Source organism: Xenopus tropicalis, chromosome 8, assembly GCF_000004195.4.
Source record: "Xenopus tropicalis strain Nigerian chromosome 8, UCB_Xtro_10.0, whole genome shotgun sequence".
NCBI classification, from domain to species: Eukaryota; Metazoa; Chordata; class Amphibia; order Anura; family Pipidae; genus Xenopus; species Xenopus tropicalis.
In genome coordinates, this window is record NC_030684.2 from 58626560 (window position 1) to 58645439 (window position 18880).

Genomic DNA, 18880 nt, shown 5'->3' on the forward strand with positions numbered 1-18880 from the left:
AATTCCCTATTAAGTGGTTACTGAATGATCTACAGTGTCTTGCACCAGCCATAAAATACATATATCCACCTTTGAATTAATGCGAATTAAACATATCACTGTTGGAAAAAATAAATAACAGCACTCGCCTATTAGAATATATTTATTTACACAAATTAGCAAAAACAAATCATAAAACATATTTACAGAATTATCAAAGTAGTAAAAGTAATCTATTCATTAGTTTATTTTAAAAACCATTAATCACACAGTAGCATGGGTTCACAGCTTCTCAAAAAGGTTGCATGAAAGTGACATCAAATAAAGTGCACATTTGCTTTTAATTATCATAGGGAGCGAAAGGCCATAATATTGTATTGCAACAACATGTTAACATGTATAATAGCTCATAAACAGGACTTGTTATGGGCAGTACATCTGTGGGGTCTGATTTACTTGCCAAATGTGTCAGGCTATGCCTCAACTGAGTAGAATGAGAAATGGTATGAGTAGCCTATGTACTGCAATTAGTGCTGAATCTTGGATGGGCCCATTAATAACAGTAGGCTACTCAAAAAAATGTTTAGCTTTTTAAAACACTTTATTGTCTCAAACAAGTCTTCTTGCCAAAAAAAACATATCTTCTCTAAACATAATATATTACCAATCACATGTGTTATACCATTATAGAGTCAAAACACTAGGGATGCACCAAACCAACAAGTTTGAGATCCGATCAAACCCTGAAAAACTTTGTGAAAGATTTGGCTGAACACCGAGCCGAGTTTGAATATGAAAGTAAGGTTATGAGGTGATAAAAGTGAAGTGAAAAATTTCAACTTTCGTGTTTATGTGACGAAAAGTCACGTGATTTTAAGGGTTCAGTTTAGCAGGGCACAGCGATTCCACCGAATCTGAATCCTACTGAAAATGACCAAATGGCCTGTGTCTGCCAAAGTGTTTTCAATGGGAAGTATTTTAGCAGATGGAGGATGATCTCCACGAGAGCAGTCAAAAAATGTACCCTAAATACTAATATTATTATCTCTATCTCTATACTAATATCTGCATATTATCTCTTTAAAAGATTTATCTTACCACAGGTCTTTCTGGGTAAGTGGGGAGTTTTTGACATAAAAAGCCCTAGAAATACTAAGATAATGCTTAATCAGTCTGCACTTTAAAAGGCTGCATCATTTTTAGATAGAATAGTTCTATTTAAAAATAACTTTCGTTTCACTTTGGTCCCAAAGAACTAAAGCTCCACTGAAACCAAAAGAACAGAGATAGGGGGTTTGTTAATGCAACACATCTGTAAAGTGCTGGATAATATGTCCATCATATATAAATTAAGGGTAAAAACAGGTAAAATAAGTGTGCAATAATGCTTCAGATAAACACACAAACAATGTGGTTAATTAGTACTTAATGAAATCATTTTTACACAAATAGCTTGCATTTCCATTCATATTCACTATTTTCATTTTTCTTTTTTGTTACTGATCCTTTACTAGCTGAGTGGGCTCAGTCCCATTCTAATGAGGAAGGAGGCAAGCTCGAGATCTTGAAATATTCAGTCCAAGCATTCAGTGTAGAACATTAAAATGTGTACAGACAAACGCAAAGAATTTGTTTAAAAACATATTTTTTTTTTTTTTTTTTATAATACTACATTTTAAAAATGCAACTGATATTTTCTCTTAAGCTTTCCCACAAAGGTAATTATGCATGCATTTTTCTAATGGCACATTTAGAAGTTCTCCATCAGCAGCTTACAGTGGCCATGGCCAACCTGTGGCCCACTCTTCTGCTGTTTTGGGGGGATACAGAGAGTGCTGTTAAACAAATGCATGCACAGGAGGAAGCCTTTCTCTCAGAGCTATTGTTTTTAGGAAGCAATATGTTAAAGGGGATAAACCCTCTCACCAACTTAAAGGGCATCTATCATAGGAAAACTGTTTTAATTTACATTTGCAATACTTCCAAGTCCACCTATTGTTTGAATTGTCTGTGATCTGAATTCTGGGAGGTTGGCTCATGTTTATTTAGGGAGCTACTAGTAAAAGCTACTTCTTGTGTCTACTAAAATAGACAATGCTGATCATTTACTGATAATGGTCTCTATGTGTGTTTAGCAGAGGCAATTCTCAGTATTGTCTATGGCAGGGGATTTTTTGGAGTTTAGCAGTTGTGAAAAAGTAGCTGCTACTTGTAGCTCAGTGTGTCTTCACCCTTAGGAGTGCAGTGCTAGCACACACATTTCTAGGAGAAAGAACCAAGACGCTAGATAGTAGCAGCAGATATGAGAGAAAAAAAAGATTATCAAGTAGAAAATAAGATGGATACAGGCACAAGACAAAACAACACAAAAAATTAACTGCGTCAACCATTACTATAGCATGCTTTTAAAAACACACTCACTTATATGCAGGCAAGCGCTGACTAGCAGGGCACTGTATGTCATTTTGCTTGCTTAGGGCATCAGGGGACAAAGAGTTTACCCAAAATAAATCTGAGACAAAATATTGCTTAATAAAGTTTTAGACCATCTGGATATGTATGCTATTTTGTATTAGCTGACACTGCCACTTAATCTCTTTTAGTTTAAAATAATAGCAATAAAATATGCGTGCAAAAGGCTTGTCCCTACAAAGAGTTCTGAACATTAATATTCTTTATCATATAGAACAAGATTTATTATAGAACTACTTAACATTCCTATATGAATATAAATATATAGTACACATCAGATCATTTATATCATGAGGTATCTAGAAAAAAAAAAGAAATAATCTATGTGTATGTATTTCAATATAAAACTAGAAATTATTTTGCTCTGATACAATAAAAAATACAATTTGCTGAATTTTCATAGTAATAAATTGTGCATTTAAATTAGAAGCCGTATGCAAAAGAGAATTCGGCACAATCTAATGCAGTTATTTGTAAAACAGATTTTTTTCCCTTCCTGTAAAATTTCTGGGTTCCCTTTTTTTTGGTTTACTAACAAGGCATGGAATTATTGCTAGTCAGTAGCTTTTAGAAGAACAATAAACAGAGGTCTGTTTAAAATGTGCGGCTATTAGCATTCCCTGGGGATCTCAGGATTTCATCTCATGGACGTGGACATCCTCACTTTCAAAGCCAGGGTTGTCCACGTGTGGAAGGACTTCAATTGACGTAGCAGAGGCCTCATTGTGTACAAGTTCTGTGTTCTCATCTGTGAAGGTAACAAGTTTTATTTAGTCACTACAACAAGGCTTTAAAAGCAAGTACAGAACATACATATCATATTTAGAAGCAAGGGAGACATTTTCTGTTTTGACAGTAGAATAGAAGAGCATAGCTTTGTTAATTCCATTCCTTTGTTTGTATTACTAAATTATACAGTTTACATTGCAAATAATTCATTCTACCATTTAAAATGTTATTCTTGAACAAAAATATGTATTTTTTGTAGTTGTAATATTGATGTGTAGGCAGCCATTTCAGTGCATTGTGCTTGATCGTGCCTGCATTGTGCCAGCACTTAAAACAGAACTATATTCACATAAGCTATTGTTCCTTCTACTTAATGTAGGAGTCATGGCCGGACTTGGGTGTTTTACTATTGAGTGCTATTATCATCTACCACTAGGTGGGACATGGGAGCATTTTTAGCAATTCATATGTCAGGGAATTGTATTAAAAATATTCAAATGTACAAAGAATATAATTGCAGACATTAGGTAGCTGCTATCTTGTTACCTGCCCATTGTTCTGCTAAACAGCTGCTGGGGGGGGGGGGGGGGGGCTGAGGTTGATATAATTATTTGTTCTTTTGTACATCTGTTTGTTCTTTTGAAAAACAGATTTCAATGCAGGATTCTGCTGAAGGAGCGCTACTGATGCATTTTGTAAAAAAAAAACAAACATGTTTTCCCATGACAGAATCTCTTTAAGCTGGGTAGTATTTATGGTAGTGCTAAGAATGTTTCTAATATTGATTCTGATTTATAAATGCAAGCTATATTGTGTTTTCTGGCATTTAAATGGAAAAAAAATATAAATCACCCACAATTCAAAGTCAATGGAAATTACAACCAAGCACCATATCTTGTCTAGTGAGCCACATATCCCTTAAAAATGCAGCACTGTGCATGATGCCAAAGTAGAGGACAGAGCACCAGATATCATCCCTATCTACAGTATCTGCCTCTGTCTTTTGGCTAAGATCAAGGGTAGTATCGAAATGAGAAACACTTGGTCCTCTGGCCTTTAGGTTGTCAGGTGGAAGCCTGATGAAAGCGGAGGAGCTGTGATCCCATTAAGGAGGGCATAGTCCTCTGGGCTTGACCCTAGGCCAAGATTTGGTGGTTCTCACCCTAGCTTTGGCGAAGGTGGATCTGCCCGCACATACTGTTAATTGGTGAAAGCCTAGGACACATGAGCATCGGAGCCCATGCCTTCGGGTAGGACTCACACGCTGATTCAATATAAAATATAAAAATAAATTACAAATCCATAATATCCTTGCTATACTTGACCTCAGTGGAGTAAGTGGTATATAGAGGATATATATACTGTACTTTGATCTTTGGTTCTCTACCCAAAACATTATAGGAAAAGTAAAACAGAACACCTACAAATATGCTGTCCCTCATCCACTGGTTCATCTCCCCCCCGAACAGATGCGTAGCCAGAAGAAGCCATTTCACTGCGATTCTCCTCCTCTATTGTTTGCACAGTGCTTCTCTGCAATTCACTGGAAACAGAAGGTATTGCTGCGCTTGTGGTTTCCTCTTCATCTTCCTTTATATAATCAAGAGAATAAGAAAGAGATAAAAAATCAAGTAGAAATCAGGTCAGCCGGTTCAATAGTGACTCATTAATAGGAATTAACTACCTACTGTAAATGTTTGCCCATAGGTCAGTGGGGAGCTATGTGCAAATTGACTAGAAAAAAGTATTATAATAATTATTGGGTTTTTTCTTGGGGTTTGCAGGGCAAGGTGCAGGATTGGGTGCATGATTTCTAATGTGTACAAGGTTTGCATGCAGTGTGTTTGAGTTGTGTAGACAATTTTAAAGTATAATATTGTACAACATTAGGGGCATGACAGACAAGAACTAATGTGGGCCACGTGAATGATTTCTAAGCACTGTGTCGGACTGTTTTCATGTTATGCAATTTCGGCTTAATTAGGCTGGACACATTATTTCCAAGTACTGCGTTGGGCCATGTTACATAGTTACATAGGGTTGAAAAAAGACCAGTGTCCATCAAGTTCAACCCATCCAAGTAAACCCAGCACACCCAACCCACACCTACCAATCTATACACTCACATACATAAACTATAAATACAACCACTAGTACTAACTGTAGATATTAGTATCACAATAGCCTTGGATATTCTGATTGATCAAGAACTCATCCAGGCCCCTCTTAAAGGCATGTGTATGATTTATGGGTACCATGTTGGATTATGTATGTATTATTTGCATGTGCTGTACTGTATGTGTGTGGCTGTGCACATGGTTCTCACATATTGTGCTGGGCTTTGTACATATTTGTATTGTGTTGAGTATAGTGCAGTTTTTAGCTAACAGAACACCTGCCTGGTGGTCTCAAATAAGCCCACAGTTATTATACCTTTTTTTTAGCTTGTTCAGCAATGAATTTTGAATGTTGTAGTTCTGTTTCTTCTTTTAAATTGTTTGCGTTGACTGGAATGGGCTAATGAATTTACCATATGTGTTGGCCACTAGATGGTGAAATTGCACAGATATAACCATAGTCTAAACAAGGAAAGTTTGCAAGCTGTACCTTTTACTTTGATTTTAATGGTAAATCCCCACGTTGCCGATTGTCAGCCCATTTATAAGAGCAGACTAACAATTCGCTCCTACACTTGAAATATCTTCTTGTTGTGCCTGCCACCTGGATGCATTAAATCTGCCTGGGTGCAGGCAGTGTCAGACTGGGATGCCAGGGGCCCATGAGAAAACCTTAGACCATGGGCCCACTCTCCAAACTATTCTTCATCCACTTCTATAATACTATAATCTATTCTTATATATATTTAGTCGCTTTGTTACCATGAAAAAATAAGTAATGACCATGAATTAGGCCAAATGGCTAGAAGCAGGAAGGCCAGCTGACACCTGGGCCCACCAGGAATTTCCCTGGTATCCCTGTGGGCCAGTCCAACACTGTGTGCCGGTACATGCTGCTGATATCTACTAACTAATGCAAGACTGCGGATTCAGTGCTTCCAGGTGTAGGCACAATTAGAACATTTTTCAAGTGTTTAGTCGGATTGTGAGTCTGCGCTTATACACAGGTTGACAATCCATGTCATGGGACCTTACCCTAAGCAAACATAAATATGGATAGCATGCTGCTTGGCAAGGTCACCAAACAAGCAGATCTTACCATTTATGTCCAGCTTATTGGGTTTCTGCTTATTTGTAAGCCAAAAAAAGGGGGGTGACGAGAGGAGGTTGAGTATAGGAAGCTTATCATCTCTAGTTTAACTCAGCTAATTACAGAAGAAGTATTAAAAGTGGCCGTCGAGCCGCCATACACGCACCGAATATCATACGAAACATCGTATGATATTCGTACGATATCATCGGTGCGTGTATGGGCAGCTTAAAAAGTTTAACAATTATCTGTTAGGCAAATTTACTATGAGCATTTGTTAAATATAATTTGCTCATGTTGAAAAATGAGTATTTATAGGTGTATGCTGCCCCTTTTAATTACTAAACAGCACAATTGCAACATTCTGCTGTATAATTCCTGCACTTCCTTCCCCTGCTGGGCACAATTCATTGTGCTTCCTGGGTGTAGAGAAGGCAGGAAAGGGGCTGATTCTTGGCCTGCAATTTTCCACAGGCCAAGTATCAGCCCTGTGTGGCATCAGCCTATAGGTGGCCATACACTAAGATTCACTCATTTGGTAAGATTGCCTTTCTTCCGATATGCCCACCTAAGGTAGGTGATATCGGGTTAATTTAATAAGTATAGAAGCAGTCAGAGAGGACTACATTAATGAGCTAATGCTGTCCCCGATCCGAAGGGAAAAATCAAACCTGCCCGATTGACTCCTGGCCGATTTATAGCTATGTGTCTCTTAAATCTGCCCCTGTATGGCCTCCTTAACACTCCTGTAACTTTTTAGATATTTTTACCATGCACAATTGTGAGTCTGCTGAAAGCACATTTGGGAAATACTGCATACCACCAGATGCCAAACTAGTAGTACATAAGCTTTATTTGAACTAAAACTATTTTTTAATTGGGCTGCAACAGAACAGCACCAGGTATTGGGACCAGCTAGTTCAGTGAGGAAAAAAAGGGATTAGCCAGATGTACTCTCTTGTACCCTGCTATGGAAATCAGAATCCCAGCTCTATGGACTGGATGTCAGAACTGCCTGCAACTTACATTATTATCAACATGTATTTATAAAGCGCAAATATTTTCCACAGTGCTGTACAATAAGATCTGAAAGGTACAAAAAGGCGTACTAAGGCGTACATTTTCTGAAGGTTACATTTTTTTCCTGGTAAAATGTTATGTTTTCCCCACTGGATAATATTTTTTGTATTTAGAAAAAGGACAAGAGAACTAACTGCAATTTAAATTTGCAAGTTTTACACTTTTCCCTATAACCAAAGGGGATTTCAATTAAAATCAATCCAAAATGTATTTTAAAAAAAGTATGGGTAATTAAAACAATTTATTATTTCATACACTTATGTACGTCTTGGCAGCACAGTAAGTCTATATCCCTGCCAAATATCCCTGCCAAACTATGGGTATCTATAAAGCACACCAGTTTAATGCCACAGCTTGTATTTAAAAAGCTGACAGCCCTATAAACCAGAGTGCACTGCTTTCTATCTGTTAGGTGCCAGCTGTTTCCAGATCATAATCATAGTGATGTTATATTAGCAACTAAAATAGGCTGCTCATCAGGACTAATTTATATGCAAAATAATATAGCAAATATCCTTATTTACATTCAGCTCAGCTATATGAGTAGCTCTCTCCCATACAGTGTGCTGAAATATTTTTATCTACATGGTGTGCCAGCTATGACTCGTCCACTAACTTTTTAGCTCAGAATCAAACGGTTTGATTTTACCTGCAGAATATACCACACACACTCCAACACACTGCCGTAGCTGATTATTCAGTGGACACACTAAGCCAATGCAAGTTTAGACTGTAAGCTCTTGGAGCATTGCAGTCTAGTGCTCCTAATTTACTCTGCAACCTTTGTTAATTTAAGACCTTATTTGCTAATATTTATTGTAAGGTGCTGTGTTACTTACAGGCCCTAGCTAATAAATATTGGCTGTGACAGTCTGACACAAGGTTTGTCTAGGTTTCTCTAAGGCAGACAAGTAAACCACTGAAAACTTTCCAAAGTAGAAGAAGTCAGGCTAGTGTGTCGCCACTGGAACAGCACATACAGGTAGAGAGAATATGGGAGGAAAAGAACTTGCAGCACAGTTCCAGATTTGGCAGGCCACTAAATATAGCAACGTTAGATAATTAATTACACATTCTATTATTATACATCCGGTACTTCCCTCTATAAAGCCAGCACATGGTTTGGGAGTGATGCATTCTTTTAAACACATATAATTTGTGTATCTTATGACGGAGAAGTTGAGGATTTTTTTAGTACACCACACCTTTCAGAACTAAAAGTTCTAGCAGTGCCCATTTACACTATTGGTTGGTGGATGCTGCCATTTTTGGTTCTAGCAACCCAAGCCTCTCCTAGTTCTAGAGCTAAGATTTCCAGAGATGCCACCCTGAAGACTCTGCTGCTGAAAGTGAGATAATTTAAGTTAGATAAGTTAAGATAATTGAGGAGGTAGTGCACTTACTGCAATTCCAAGTGATTTCAGAATGTCACATTTGCACATTGGACATGTTCGGTGTTCAAGCAGCCAGGGATCAATGCAATTCTTATGAAAGAAATGGCTAAAAAAGGAAAAACATAGAAAATTAAATAATATATTCTGAAATATGTACTGCATTCTGTAAAATAGCTTGGGTCTTCAGCATGTTACCTTGTCAGCACCAGAAACCGACAGCTGTTAGAGAATTCTGGAGAGCTACAACATGTCCATCACTTGGATAAGGTGCAGCTAAATAAATATAGCACTTTCAGTTTTCCACTTGTTTAACAATGAGAATGGTGCACCCTACCAGAGTTCCAATAAGCTATCTCAGTAGCAGCAATACAAAAGCCCTCAGAGGAAAGGTAGCCAGACTTTCCAACACTATATTGCAGGGACACCTCTACTCAGGGTCCCGAGGGAAGAGCCAGCCTAAACAATGCACTTCCAGGGTCTCCCTCGGTACCCACTGACGCAAGTATTTGTTCCACAAGGAGCTGCCAGTTGTTGCTTACAGTGAGCTCCAATAACATATATATATACATACACACACACACACACATTTTGTATGCTTTTCTGTGCCTTTTCTCTACAGTTGATGCATTTTTGACCTGTGTTATTGTTGATGTTTGCCGTCCCCCTCACAATTGGCCAATGAAGACTCGGTGCAATTAAACTAAAACAAGTAAATTACTTTTTTTTTTCCAACATAAATTTACACAATACAGGTATTTGCTAACTTGCATGCAATTACACACTATTTACAAACAAACACTACTTAATTGTGCTGAATAATGTGAAAAGTGTTAAGTTCAGGGCACATGACTGCAAAAGAGCTCTAAGTGCAAGGTCACACAAGGCGTTTTTTAAAACACACGGATTCGAGCATAAATATGCCAATAAAACCACAAACGGCTTATTATTTGCATTTCACAGTGTGTCGGTTTCTTTTCCCAACATGGATTCAGATTTTTCTCGTTCACCATAATTCCGCTATTGTGCTTTTGTAATGATGCAATAAGTCTGTATTCCATAATTTCCTCAGTCGTAATGACGCAATACATTTGTGTGCCATCATTTCCACAGTGCTACTTCTCTTTCCCTTGTAAGAGGGAAACGTGCTCTGTACATGCACGTTATCAAAAAAAGCCTTGGAGGAAGCCATCTCGGAAGAAGAAATTTAAAAGCAAAACGTAGCCGGACTGATAGTCGATATAATATGTAAATACGTCACGAACATACAACACCACAAATATGTATATGCACAATCCATCTTGGGAGAGTGTGGCCGCCATATTGAAAATACGTATTTCAGCTAAGTGTATTTCCAAACCTGTGGATCCCATAGAGTTCAATGGTATGGCGGCCCCTTGACATATTGCTGTTTCTGCTGAAAAACGCAAACACTGGCGTCATGTGGTGGATGTCAGCTTGCAAGTGCCCTGTAGGAATTGCTATAGTGCGTATTACATTATTTTCAGTAGGGCTTCATTTTGTGCATATTTACATTCAAATCCATGTTTTTAAAAAATGCACCGTGTGACCTCGCCCTAAGCCTAACACTGACCTATATGCTGACGTATACCTCGCTTATATTAAACTACCACCATATCTGGCCCCTCTCTGCACAAGAAATACAGTAGAACCCCGAATTTACGTCCCCGGATTTAACATTTTCCCGCCTTTTATACCATTTTGTTTTGGTTATATTTGTATTTCCTGCATTTTACATTGTTTTTAAACATGTCTATCCCTAGCAAATGGCTTAATTTTAAGCTGAAAAGGGCACTTACTTAAAGTTTCCCCATGTCTTGCGATCGCAGGCACAAACACGGGGGAAATTGTGACTGAGCAACAGAAACACCAATCCTTCATTACAGGTACAAGGAGTTATGGATGTACATCATTTTGAAGTCAATGTTATGGGGTGTGTCTGTGTCAGCGTCATGCAATTTAAATAGCTTACATTTAAGTGTCTTTAACACATTTCCATGATTTTACACGGTCCCTTAAAAAATGTAAAATGGGGGTTCTACTGTAACACAATGATGCCACAAAAACTGAACACAACCTGTGCAACCAGATTTACCACTGAGGATGCTAATGTGTACCTGCATAGGTAAATCGTGCACAAGTAGCAGTGGGTACTATTCTACATTCTCTGGAATTCTGGGAAAACTGCTGCATGGTGCATGACATTGTCTGCGTTTTTGTGCCTTATGCATTGCACTTGCATTGGTAAATAAGCCCTGTGGTTTTAGATGAATATAAATCCATCTAAATTAGATTAATATAAATCCATCTAAAGGCAAAACTAAGCACACATGCACTACTTGATCCAAATGTCTCTTCCAGTTATTTTGAGGTTTTTTTGATGATTAATCATATAGATGTACACAGTCAGATTTTTCTTTCAACAGAAATTGAATACTTTAAAGCCACTTAAAATATTAAGAAGTTGATTAAAATTCCATTTCTTTTATTATGCAAAAAATTGTTATTGGGTGGGGGGCCCCTTTGTGAACTGTATTGTATTGCCACTAGTTGCCACAGATAATGGAACCCTATTAATTGGGTATGATTGTGAAAATACCTCTCAGAGAAACAACACTTACTTGCAGGTTAAAATGCGCACAACATCACTTGGCTTGTAGGGCTCAATACACACAGCACAGCTATCACCATCAGGACCAAGAACCTGTGGATAAAAACATGAAGACAAACTATAAAACAGAACAAAAACTTGTAATTTTTTCTCTTAATTGTGTCCCTTTTCTGTAGACATTTAGGGCCGTGACAGACAGGGAGATTAGTCTGTCATGGCCCTTAGGGCTCTGGTACACGGGGAGATTAGTCGCCCGCAGCAAAACTCCCTGCTCGCGGGCGACTAATCTCCCCGAGTTGCCTTCCCCCTGCCATCCCACCGGCGAACATGTAAGTCGCCGGCGGGATGGCAGACACGGCGGCGCGATTTCGCGCAAATCGCCGAAAAAGACTCGCAAGGCTTTTTCGGCGATTTCCCGAAATCTCCCCGTGTACCAGAGCCCTTAGGCAAAACTAGGGCTAGATTAGTTACAGTGTGTTAATGCTCTACCATTTTCTAGTGTTTGCCACTAGCCTGCAGCTGCACCAGCAAGCAATACCAGGGAATCTTAAATAAGAACATTGATACACTACCAATAGTGATGTCATGGTGGCTAATCTGTTGGCACACCGTAGTAAACCCACATACCCAGTTGGCCAAATAAATCCAAATCTGCTTGTACAGCTTTATTTCACGACAGCTTACTACAACAAACAGGGCAAGTCAATCACTTGCATGGGTGCATAGATTATACAATAATCCCACTCTCTGTGTTGTGGATGGCAGGTGCATATTGTATATGTAACATTATTAATCTGGCCTGACGGAGTGCTGGCACAGTGTTGCAAGCAGTCTGTTGTACCAGGACCAAGTCAAACAATTTTACTAATGTTAAATATCCCCCCACCCTGCGCCAGTCAGCTGCTATGCAGCTATCACATGAAACACCTTGACATGCAGCAGGTGCAGAATGCTTGTGAGGCCAAGACCTAAGGTAGCAAAGGACCACAGCTGTCAGTACTACTACCCAAACTGATAACCCAACTGATTCGAATTGGCTTTTACTGTATCACTTAAAGTAGCAGAGTATATAATCGCTACTGATATTGGCTCTTTATTCTCTTGAGAAATCAGTGACTTACATGACATTTTTGTAAAATTAACTTCCATAAATATAAATGTCTTTTCTATGGCTTATGCCACACAAAGAAAAAATTCTCCACCTGCCCGCCAGGGTTTTTTTGCCTTGTACTGTCTCCAAGCAAAGTCTATGGCAGACATGCTCTCTATGCAGCTCTCTCTTTGCCTGAAAACAGTTTCAGGTGTTTGGGGGTTATTACATATCTCCATAAAAATGCCACGATTATCCATGTCCTATGTAATTCTGTACAAGTATGTATACAAGTATGGGACCAGTTATCCAGAATGTTTGGGACCTGGGAAGTTCCGGATAAGGGGTCTTTCTGTCATTTGGTCTACTAATACATAATTTAAACATTACTTAAACCCAACAGGATTGTTTTGCCTCCAATAAGGATTAATTATATCTTAGTTAGGATCAAGTACAAGATACTGCTTTATTATTATGAAGAAAAGCAAATCATTTTTAAAAATGCAAAATTATTTGATTAATCCAGAAAACTCAGAATAACCAGAAGGCTAACAGGTTACCAGATAACATGCCTGTATATATATTGGGAACTCTCTAGCAATCTGTTTGCACTGTATATTAACGTACCGCACAAAACATACAACATTCTCTGGCGATTGAACCCCTTTTGTGTCTGTAGCACACTACGTATCAGCCCCTTTGCACCTTTATCCATGCTATCACTTCCAGGGGTTCCACTACTTTAAAACATAAACACTGCAGTACAATGCTGCCAAACTAAAACTGGTTCCTGAAGAAATTGCCCAAGTGTGTGGGACCTTAGACTGTAAGTTCCTCTGGGGCAGGGGCTATTGTGAATGATGCCCTACGGATTTTATGGGGCCTATTTATTATGCTGTGTAAAAAAATGGACATTTGGACAGCACAGTTCACCATATATTTTACACAGCTTTTAACACCCTTTTTTGGCGATTTTTGTTTTATACAGCATAATAATTAGGCCCTGGAGTATGCAGTAAGTAGGGGATCTGTCCACTTTAACTTCATTCATTTGGAACATGTATGCAGAATGATGATGATAATGAAAGCCCATTTCCGCAGGCACAGGGTACAGCATGAGAGGAAGCTCACAACAATTAGCTCCTGTGTGGATACGGCTGTATAATCGCTAGAGGGAACCTGCTGAGGTCACGAAGGAGGAGAAGAATTAAAAGAGCCATTTATCCAGCAGTGACTCGCGGCTCTCTGTTCCCTCTAGAAATACCTTGTTATTGTTTACCAGTTACACTCAGCAGCCCCGCCAGCCAGCAAGTGCCTTCAATACAATGGTCTTGAAAACTAGGATTATAGGGTGCAATCAGTGAACAGGCCCCTCCGGAAACACAGAAAAAGGTGGAACAAAGCTCTCTTTTCACTGCACGTGCCTCCCTATTAATTGCCATACTGGATATTTTAGATACGGTAGCAATAAAACAGTCTGAACCACAATAGAGCATTGTAGCCGTGTTATATATTTGATTTCAAATCATTTTGTTCTATAATAAAAGCTTGGCCAATGACGGTAATAAAAAAAGAAGAGGGGCTGAATATATGCCCCCAAGTACCCTGATGAGTGAGGTGGTACTTTATCAATGTTTTCACTCACCTCAGAGAAACAGTTTCAGTAATAAATATTGTAATTATTGGTATAGAAATGTATTTAATTTATACTTTGTACTTTATCTATGTTAACTATAGGCATATTTATCAATTTTTGACTCTGTGAATTCAAGAGTTTTTTTCTAATTCAAATAAACTCGCATTTTAAAAAAATACAGATGCTTGCTTATTTATTAATATGGTAAACTTGCTCGAATAAAGAAACTCAAATACCTAAAATTTTCACGTTTATAAACTCAAGTAAAAAACAAACTCAAAAACTTGAATATCCAAACAAAGCCATGAAACCATGGCTTGACTTTGCCTAGGACAACTCTTTGACTTCTACATGAATTCGCAAGCTTTTCGCTGCTACATTTTTACATTTGAGTTTTCAGGTTTGTTTGCACTAAATAAATAATAGATTGTGAGAAAAATTCAAATGTTGATAAATCACCCCCTTAAACTCTTGGAAAGTTACAATCATGTATTGTGCATATGTAGCAGTGGTGTAAAGTGTCTTTGCAATCCCTTCAATTTAAGGGCGTGCATAGGCACACGTATACGTCGATCAGCATGGGCAGGAGGCAGGGTCGGACTGGGCTGCCAGGGCACCAGGAAAAAACCTGGTGGGCCCTGGCGGCCCAGACTCGATCCCCGGAGGGCCCTCCACCAATCCTCCGTTGTTCCTCTCCCAACACGCCTCAGGTAAGTTTCATTTACGCGTGCTCGGGGGAGGGGGTCGGACGGGTTGGGGAGGGGCTGCAGGGGGGTGTGTGAAGGCTGTCGTGGGGACCATTGGAGGGTGCAGGGGCCCCTGAAGCAGAAGCCCAGGTGGGCCCTGCACCCCCCAGTCCAACTCTGGCAGGCGGCAGGTGAGACATGGGTCTGTAGCGGCCCCCACTCCCCCAGGGCCATAGATGTGTAGCATATATAATTTCTTAAGTGTTTGTATCTATCTTTTGATCCATTAACTGCCAGGAAACCAAGTGTCACATTAGGCTAGTGCCACATGCAGAAAAACACAGGCCAAGAATCAGCCCCTACACTGGCATCAACCTTCTTCTTTGCCTGCACCCATAACCACTGCATCGGCCCAGATGCAGGCACACGTGGCAGTTATCGATGAAGAAACACAAGAGTTTGCATTTTATAGCCTATAACCACCATGTTTGTATACACCTGGTCTTACATAGTGACACAATGGTTCTAGGTGCAGGCAAAGAAAAAGGTTGACCTGCTAACAGGATGATTCTCAGCCTTTCTTTTTCTGAAAGCTGAGAACAGCCCTGCATGGCTTTAGAATTTTCCTTTTTAGACTCCTTAGCCTTTAGGTTTTGGTGTTGCAACTTTTCAATGTGAAAAAGTTAAGATGGCCACTACTGTCAGTATGAACATTCTATAATGGAAAGCTATATGCAACACTTCCCAGTTTTTTGACATCTCTGTTTTTCCAAGAAAAATTGTGGCAACACAATAATCTGTTTTTAACTGTAAATGCTACAGTGTTATGTAATTCTTGGCAGGCCTTACTGGGGAAGGGTTTCCATTATTACTTGTGTAAGGACTATGAACTGTGTGTGTTACAAGATATGGATCCATGGCAGGCCACGTGTGTGCATTCTTTTTACTTCTTCATTGAGGCAGAAGTCTGGAAAATGCTTTCCTACTGACAATAATGTAAATCGCCACTGGGAAAACATACGCGTCACTTTGTTTTCTGAAGTCGCCCAAAGTTTCCTCACAAGGTTATGTACAATATTCCTGATGGGAAGGCATTTTCAAGACATTGGTTGCCCACAGTTGAGCAGATCTATCGCTGGTGACTAATCTCCATGTGCGCCATAGCCCTTATGTAGTAACAAAACAGAAATTCCCTTTACTGTATATGCAGGCCGAGAAACAGCCCGTGTGGAACTCGCTAAGACTCAGCAAATGCATGCTGCAGCACAGATTGCAAAAGCTGCTCCTACATAAGTAGGTTTGTAACCATTAATAGATAAGGGATTCTAATATAATTAGAGAACATACTTAGATATATTTGCTGAGTCACTTGCCTACATGATATAACAAAGAAAACAAACTATTCTGTAAGTATAATGGAAGCAGAGGTCAATTACAATGTTCTTTAAAAAGGCCCTCCACCTTAGTAATCTGGCTATTAAGTTTAACCCCAGTTAAAGACATGTTTTGTATGAATGACCAAGTCAAGCAAGAATGTCTTGCTGACCTAGTGACAGGAAAGCAATCTTCTTTGCCACATAAACCAGAGATATCCACCCTACAGTAGTTAATGGTTCAATTATATGCAAAGTGCAATTTTGGGCATAAGTTTTCCATAATGCAGTGTTTTTCCCCACAATGACATTGTAATTGTGGCTTTAAGGTGGCAATGTGTGAATTTGCAATTGCAGGCGGTGCGCTCATGATTTCATGCAAATGGGATGCAATCGCACTAAAAATCTTCGGTGTTTGTCATTTCCAGAGTTTGAAAGACTGTAAGCTCACAGAGCAAATGTCTTTGGCTGCTGGGGTCAGTGACCCCCCCATTTAAAAGCTAGAAAGATGTAGAAGAGTAACGCAAATTATAGCATAGGGACACAGTCTGATTGAACAAGCATGTATGAGACCTAAATATGCACATACTTATTGTCAGGGACACAACACTCCGATTTAAAAAGCCTTCTAAAAACTAAATGAGCTCTTGGGCCAACAGCAACAAATGCTGTTGGCTTATGATGGAAAAAAATGTAATGGTGAGAAAAACAAATTAAGAAAAAAAATGTAACCTATGCATATTAAATTCTATCAGAGATCTGCTTAATGACAGCTGGAACCTTTAAAAAAGATATATATATATATATATAAATATAAAGAGTATATAGATACCTAAAATAAATAAATAAATATATATAGCCTTCGGTGGATGGATACTGAGTTGTCCTCAATCAAGATCACTACAACAAAGCCAATATCTCTTTGCAAACAGCAGTTAAGAAACATTCTGATTAATATGACTGATGTCAAGAAGGCCAGCAGTTATTCATAGTCCAGAGATATGACTCTCGGGTAACCTTCACATTTCTATTATAAGCAAGTAAGCAAACAAATGTCAAGCCCATCCTCTAAGACCCACTGGTGGCTTTTTATTTGAGCCTGAACAATTTGTTTGGTTCCCATGTAAAGGTTACTGGCAACTGCACCAGATAAGAAATATAAAATAATTAAGAAATTAGAATACCAAAAGCATAGTCAAGTGACATTACCTTATCTCCTTGCTTGATGGTTCGAAGCTGAAGCTTACCAATAGCCTTTTTTGCCTCGGCTTTTAACTGTTTCTGCAAGATGAAATACATTGTTAGCTTTATTTAATGGAACACTAACCCAACATTGTTTAATAGTATTACATTCCCCCTTATGCAATAAATCTACATTGAAAGTTATGTTTGCTGAAACTATAACTATAAATGGGTACAGGACTGCAGAACCAGCTGGTGCCAGTCACTTTGCAGGAGGATTTGTGTGAATCAATAGCAGGCGTCGTGACCTCCAGAAAGCAAACGTGTGAGAAGTCCCTGGCAAGCGTAAGGTTAAACAGTAAATTGTAGGCAGGGCTGTCTCCAGCTTGCACTCTAAATATTGCTAAAGGGATATTGGCAAAAGTAAACAGAAAGAGTTCCACGTCTGAGGCAATGGTTCACTTCTGTGTATCAGACTAGAGAGAAACGTCACATCATTTATAAGAAGGGTTCATCCTTATTATCCCTGAAATAAAATATATATATATATATAGACAGCCAGTTGGTGCACACCACTAACAATGATTATACCTGGGTGCAAGAGCAAATATAGTACAATAAGACAAAAAAGTGTCAGCACTCACAGGATTTAAAATATTTGAAAAAAGATAAATTTTATTACAAAATATGAAAAAGGAACATTACAGACCTCAACGTTTCATTCCCCCACAGGGACTTTCGTCAGGAGGCAGAGAAAAGACAGTTTTGTACTATATATATGTGTATACTATAAATATGTGTGTGTTTTGCTCCCCTATTTTGTATTTTTACTTTTGAGGCTGAATTTTAATAGTTTTTTTTTTTTTTGTAGTATTTCTTTGTCACCTCAATTACTCATTTCAATTCGCCTTTCAAACTACTGTAAGGTAAGTGGTACCAGCATAACCAGACAGTTTAGTTGCAAAACTGGGGGGGCTACAGAAGCAAAGTGCCAACTGTCTTAGCATATTACCATTCACAGCATACTAATATACAAAAATGTTTTGGCAAGTTGCAAAATATAGTTGTGTGGAGCAGCAGGGATCTCCTGGCATTAGGGAGCACAGTGCCTAGTTCCTACTTATGGCAGGGCTTCCTTGCAAAACTGAATTGCTCTGTGCAATTAGCACTGGGTTTTTAATACATTACTTGCACAAGCTTTCCAGCACTATTGGTAAATAAGCCATTTAAGTTCATTTTAGGATTAATGTCCCCAGTTAGCTGGCAATACCATGGGCGCAGCTGAATTAGTGAGACAATCTGGGCTACTCCAATCAGACCATTCTTGGAAAACTACATCCACTGCAACCGGATTTTCTACCCTTTTCAATTATAATGATTAGCGCAAACAGAAGGCCATCAGCTCAATCAGCTTTCAAGTTTG

At 38.8% G+C, this 18880-nt stretch overlaps 1 protein-coding gene across 2 annotated transcripts in view; it reads right to left on the minus strand.

Annotated features, from left to right (window-relative positions):
• Positions 1-124: 124 nt before the first annotated feature.
• The window catches only part of rnf128 (ring finger protein 128), an 85962-nt gene continuing 67206 nt past the window's right edge, over positions 125-18880 (minus strand). For both annotated transcript variants that reach the window (XM_031891188.1, XM_012969366.3), the window contains exons 3-7: positions 17485-17556; positions 11501-11583; positions 8871-8967; positions 4605-4770; positions 125-3199 (exon numbers count right to left, since the gene is read on the minus strand). In XM_031891188.1, coding sequence (XP_031747048.1) covers positions 3081-3199; positions 4605-4770; positions 8871-8967; positions 11501-11583; positions 17485-17556 — 537 coding nt within the window. In that variant the 3' untranslated portion in view covers positions 125-3080. The remainder of the gene's footprint in view (positions 3200-4604; positions 4771-8870; positions 8968-11500; positions 11584-17484; positions 17557-18880) is intronic.